Below are 5,982 nucleotides of genomic sequence, written 5' to 3'. Positions count from 1 at the left end.
CCACTATCAACAAACTGTAAGTGGTTGATAAGACAAAATTATCACACCAAGGGTAAACGGGTGACGAAGAAATCAGTTAACATGGGACCACGTAACGTAGATTCCTTGGTTGAAACATGAGTAGTCCCATGTCCTGTCTTAGTGTGAGTTGATCACACTGCTCATCAGCTGCCCCTAGTCAAATGTCGGAGAATTTAGCTAGTAACCGGAGGCCAGTGGGCTCAAATCGATCTGGGGGCCTGTGAAATGCGCACTGGTGATGATCCTCAACAAAGGTGCAACAGCTCCTCGTATTTTCAGCCTAGGCAGCAGGATGAAATCCCGAGTAAGAATCCCCATACTACCAGAAGAAAATATAACCTACCCGATCTGAATATCATTTATAATATGAAAGAGACAGTTATCCCCGAAGCAGTAATGTCACTCAAGGTAAGAATGATCTAGTCACTCAAAATAAGCGTTACTGTGCGCGCATTCGGTATGTCCATTGCGAACTATTCGGCTGTGAAGTTTAACAAGCCATTGAATGCTATTTCAAATGATACGTGGGGCAGCCTCTAGGTGACATATTGGGTCGAAAAAGTATCGTTTATGAGGTTCAAATGAGATGCACTGGAGTTTCTCCTTAGCATTAGATTAGTTTGCCAATAATTGCTCGTGTGTATGAGCGAAATGTCTCTTTTTTATAATGTCGTGTGTGGAAGTTCACGCTACTAGCTACTGGTTTGCGCATGGATTGGTTACAAGTTCACTCGTGATGAGGTTCGCTGTCGACGATGATGATTATGATCGCTCAGTAATAGGGATCGACATCTGATCAACAACAGCCTTGTGCGATTTCAACGACGGTCAAACGATACACAGCCAGCGAATCGTGCCTTTTCAACGTTATTTCATTAGTGTCGAATAAATATATAAGAGAATTAGCAAAATTCGATCAGAAACGGGACAATTTCAGTCAGCATAAAATTCAGTGGTCAAATATTTGGTTGGTTGAAAACTACCTATGCTGTTTTGAACACGTGACAAGGATAAGGCGATTGGATTCTTGTGTGTGTGGATTCACAGTGCCCAGGATCTTTGTGGTGATGGACTTCAGCAAGTTATCCGGTGCACTGTTGTTACGTGTCTATTAGATTGTCTAAAAGAGACATTGTTCCCTCTGGAAGCTACATGGGAGATATTATTGCATCAGTGAGGACCATTGCCCTGTTGTGTGAACGAAAATGCCGGCTCCACAAAAACCGACAAATTCATTCCTTGTGAAGGAAACTACTCACAAGGTTGCTGAAAATTCTTCGACAGCCCACGACCGGTTTCGCCCTTCTTGGGGCTCATCAGGTGGGCGCAGTCCACGAGCTTCCGTCAACCTTATGATCTACTTGAACCCAAAATAGACTGTTTTCGAGAAAAATACACTCATTTGCAAACAAATTGGTTTTCACGAGAGACTCAACTGAATCTCTCGTTTATGATGTCCTCCAGCTGAATGTGCTGCACACAGGCCGCCTCATGATTCAGTTGGCACGATATTCCAGATACCGCAGTATATTTTCATAAAGGAAACCATTCACAATGTTACTGAAAACTCTTCGACAGCCCACGACCGGTTTCACCCTTCTTGAGGCTCATCAGGTGGGCGCAGTCCTCGAGTTTCCGTCAACCTTATGATCTACTTGGAACCGAATTTCTTGTGGTTGATAGGAGTAAATCCATTGTGCCCTAATGAGCCGTTCTTACGTATACCTCTACGTATACCTTCAGTGGCCACGCGGTCTGACGGGTGCTTGATAGGCGTGTCCACTGCACGCAGACTTTGTCCAATGGTCTTTGGGTATACAGTTCATCTGGTACTGCCAAGACGTGCATGACTTCGGGAAGTGGATGCACCTAACTTAGTGTGGGATCCATCCGAGTAAGCTACCAACGCAGACACCCATCACACGCATTTCAGGAAATTATCAACATCGACAGCATGACATCAGTGTCCAACACCGATGCTGCTTCACTGCCGTACAACCATGATTTACTTGAAAGCCTTATTGTGAGGACAAAAGTAAAAGTGGACAGGGAAGGGACCTAGTGCTAGGTTACCACAATCACTCCGAGGTGCCTACACCTCCAGACATTCACTCAGGCAATCTGGGTAGAAACTGACAACAAGAACGCCACCGACATCGGTTGGCAGCCATATCTTGTAGTGTCTCCAACCAGGCATAGTGAGGATCACGCGGTCCCCATCCTGAAAGGCGAATAGCACCAACAGCACCCAAGCGCTTCGTAATCTCCTTCATACCCCCCTGCCAATTCAAGGGTTGGCCACCTCTCTGCTTACGCCACTCTGAGTTGGGCATGGAAAACAGCACTTTTCGGCGAACGATGGTTCGGTATACGCAGCACATGTCCTAACAAACGCAGCTTCTGGTTCCAGATACATTCTTCAATGGAGGTACACGTTGCACAACCGAAAACTCACTTCCTGATTGCCTCGTCACGAATTCGCCGACACTAATCCACACGAGTTATGGTTCTGAGACAACGATTTTCGAACACCTGAAGACATCTCAGTTCCGCTGCTCGAACAGGCCAAATCTCACAGCCACGGAACAAAACAGCCCCCACTAACCTGATACGTACGTCCCTTGAGATTCAGGGATATACCCCTTTGATGACATAGATGTCTCAAATTAGCAAGCGCGACCGGGGCCTTGCAGATTTGCGCATTGACCCCATCTGTCACACTACAATCAGAACTAATACAGCTTCCAAGATACGTAAAACGCTCCACAACTTCCAGTATTTCTCCCTGGATTTCAGGTGGCGTGTTCAGTAACTGCATGTCCAGGAGCGTGATCCTGCAATTTGTGGGTGCTAATTGCATGTCAGAGGACGGGATAACTGGTCAGTCCATCCAAAAACACTTGCGCCTTCTTCCCTTCTTTGAAAGTAAACACCATATCGTCTGTATATTCCAGATGGACAAGGTTTTCGTCACAGGCTATTTGAACACCGGCGTTTGGAGACTTTCCATCCCATATAGGGAGGGAATTAGACCGAATGTAAGCTCCAACACTCCCCCCATCTAGGTCAATCAATGCTGGAAGTAACTTATTGGTCAACGCAACCGCTAGCAGGCCGGAATCCCGCTTGCTTCTCTCGAGTCAGTATCTAGTTATCGTCGTTGTCGGCACAGAGCACCTTCAGTTACCACCTCCGTCGAGCGGTCACTCCCTCCTATTCTGTCTGCCAGCAGAAATATGCAGCTGGAACCACTAGATGCTCTGTATCCAACACTTATCCAAAAAAACTCAGTGACGAAACTTCCAGGGGAAATCAGTCAAAGTTCAAAAGTCAACCGAGGACACATACTTAAAGAGCGGCTAAAAAAGCCAACTTTCCATCGATTGTGGCGGTGATTGTGATGTTACTCCAGGGTTATGTCATTACTAGGTAGGTCTCCCATGTTAAAGCGCCTCGGTATCTTTTACAGGATGTCTTAATGACCTAAAAGATTCCCGGCGAAGTCCCAGAGGGTGTTCAAGTGTTCGGGTTTCGTGCCACAAGTTCAACAGAGTGACAGAAAAATTGTAGCAACACTATCGGACCATTTTCTAAGACTGAATTTTAAAAACTACAGAAAAATACCCAGTTGAATATGCCCATGTTTTTCGATGTCAGTTGGCAACTGAAATTATACACATGAATATCACACAACGGAATGTAAAATTACAGTCTAAATCTGTACAAATACAAATTCATTTATATCAGTCAGTTGAAATTGGTTGGAGACAAGTAGTTGGTTGGCTGAAGCAGTTACAGTGCTTTTACCTGACGTTTGAGATAACGCAGAGAGATGACTTAAACGAATGACGATCGCTCCACCTGTTTCGAGTGCATTTTCAAGGGTGACATTAGAAAGATTTGGCGAAACTCGATAAATCATGTTCAACTTTTCGGTTATGCCCAAAATGGTTGTTCATAATTACTAGGTGCGCCGCGAACGCGCTTGTTCTTTGCTTGATTGTTCGGATTATGTTACACAATGAAAGATGCTGAGCCACTCTCTGAGAAAGACGCTGAGACGTACAACCCACGCAGTTCGCCCAGTTATCGTAACGGACTTCAAGAGATTACTAAGGCAGGACACTGTAGAGCGGTCTAGTGAACATGACTGGACATTGAGTGGATTTATTGTTTATTCTATAGGTTTCTATCCGAGTGGTGAGGCCACCGTTTGGCCATATCCTCTTGCCATTTTGCTCGTCTCCGTACTGTGGGACTCCTAAGATGAGATTTCTTTTGTCGTACGGCAGTGAAGCACCAATGTGACAGCTTACACTAAAAACCTGTCCACTAAAACAGCAATGTCCACAGCTGCCCAAGTAACAAATCGCTTCTGGGAAAGTGCCCAACTGTTGGAGATAACTCCGGTGCATATTAAACGTAATTTGGGATTTTGACTGAATACCTGTACAGCTGTGCTTTTAAAGTTTTTTGAAAGTGCAAGGTTTCCCATAGTAGTCCATACTAGTCAGATTCACAGCTGCGCTCACCGAAATTCTTGCTCCACGATAGACGTCGTCATATATCGTGTGCATTCAGTTTCCCAGCAGTTGACAAGAACAATGTAACTCTACGCTTGGTATCCAAATGGTTACGCAATTGCCTTTGACAGTCAACCAAGATTTATTGCTATAGCCTTTCGCAGCTAACAATATCAACTATTTCGCTTTCCGAAATTCACGTGCGTGGCGGGGGTTACGAATGTTGCGAGGTACCCGGACAAACTTCAGAGAATTGTACCGTGACATCAGTTTCTTCCTTCTATTGAGGATTTGCTTACAGAATATTGATACTTAGCAGGTTCAATCTTGTCACCAAAGTATCTCGTTTCGTTTCTGTCAACCCGTCATCAGCAAGGAGATTTTCTTTAGGGCGAAAGTGCATCATCAGAGTATCCTGGCCAGGCACTGAAGATGCTCATTCGGATGAGCATACGGCACGTGGTCCGGTACCTTTGCAGCATTAAAGCAACAGCAGTTCTTGAAAAAACACGGCTCCACACAGTCAAACAATATATCAAAATCGTACTTTCGTCGGCTAGGTAAAATATGCTAGTCCATATGCCTTTTGGGGAAACTAGTGTGCAGAGGACGAGGTGAGGCGGCGTTTTTCAGTGAAAAGTACTCGTCAACGACGTTATGCGGCAAACCGGGGTCCTGCTCCATGTCAACTTTTGCAGTCATGATGTACACATACCGTTGGAGCATCCAGGCCTTCGGCTCAAAAGTCAAACTGCGGTGGTTGGCGTAATACCACAGCGGTCTACACTTTTAAGCAGTATGTCTCCCCACATGTTGCAAGATCAACATGAACGACCAGGAGACTGTGTTCATCAGACGTTTATCAATTGACCAACCTAGTATGAAAAATTTCACAGGTTTTAAAGTGATATGCAAATGGGTCAGAGAGGTGAACAAACCGGCAGAACACACAATGGTCAGTGTCTCTTCGCTCTTATCATGCCTTCCTTGCCACTTTAGCGACCAGATACGCGCTTTTACCTCCGCTACGAGGGCGTATTCAACTCTTGGAATGCATGGAGTTATTCACGACTTGACGTGGCTCACTATCAATGCGTACCAACACTACACTTAAAAATTGGCAGCGAAGTATGAAAGCCATTACCAGCAAACTCAGCTGCGCTAGTCACTGCCGTCTTCCTGGATGGGAACCCCGAGACGGGCCACATCAATGGCTAGAGAAATTGCCAGACATGGCCCAGTCGCCCCCTCAATGGCGCTCGTGCATCCAGGCTATTGCCTTCAATGCATAGCCCCTGTTCCAATTCCCCCACTTGACAGCCCACTGACTGCTGGATTCATGCATCAATTTATCATCTCCCGCCTGCAATGCGCAGCTACCTACCCTCTCCCAAATCATCGGTGGAAACTGCGGCAGCTACAATCACTGTACGACGAG

General features: G+C 45.7%; 1 protein-coding gene across 1 annotated transcript in view; it reads right to left on the bottom strand.

Moving 5' to 3' along the window:
* Positions 1 to 2,129: 2,129 nt before the first annotated feature.
* The window catches only part of T265_00539 (hypothetical protein), a gene marked incomplete at both ends in the record, with an annotated part of 23,181 nt that continues 19,328 nt past the window's right edge, over positions 2,130 to 5,982 (bottom strand). The window contains 2 exons of the mRNA XM_009164343.1: positions 2,130 to 2,300; positions 2,627 to 2,855. Coding sequence (XP_009162607.1) covers positions 2,130 to 2,300; positions 2,627 to 2,855 — 400 coding nt within the window. The remainder of the gene's footprint in view (positions 2,301 to 2,626; positions 2,856 to 5,982) is intronic.

Source organism: Opisthorchis viverrini (genome assembly GCF_000715545.1).
Source record: "Opisthorchis viverrini unplaced genomic scaffold opera_v5_5, whole genome shotgun sequence".
NCBI classification, from domain to species: Eukaryota; Metazoa; Platyhelminthes; class Trematoda; order Opisthorchiida; family Opisthorchiidae; genus Opisthorchis; species Opisthorchis viverrini.
Note: the sequence above shows the minus strand (reverse complement) of the source record. Positions and strands in the feature narration are given on the sequence as shown.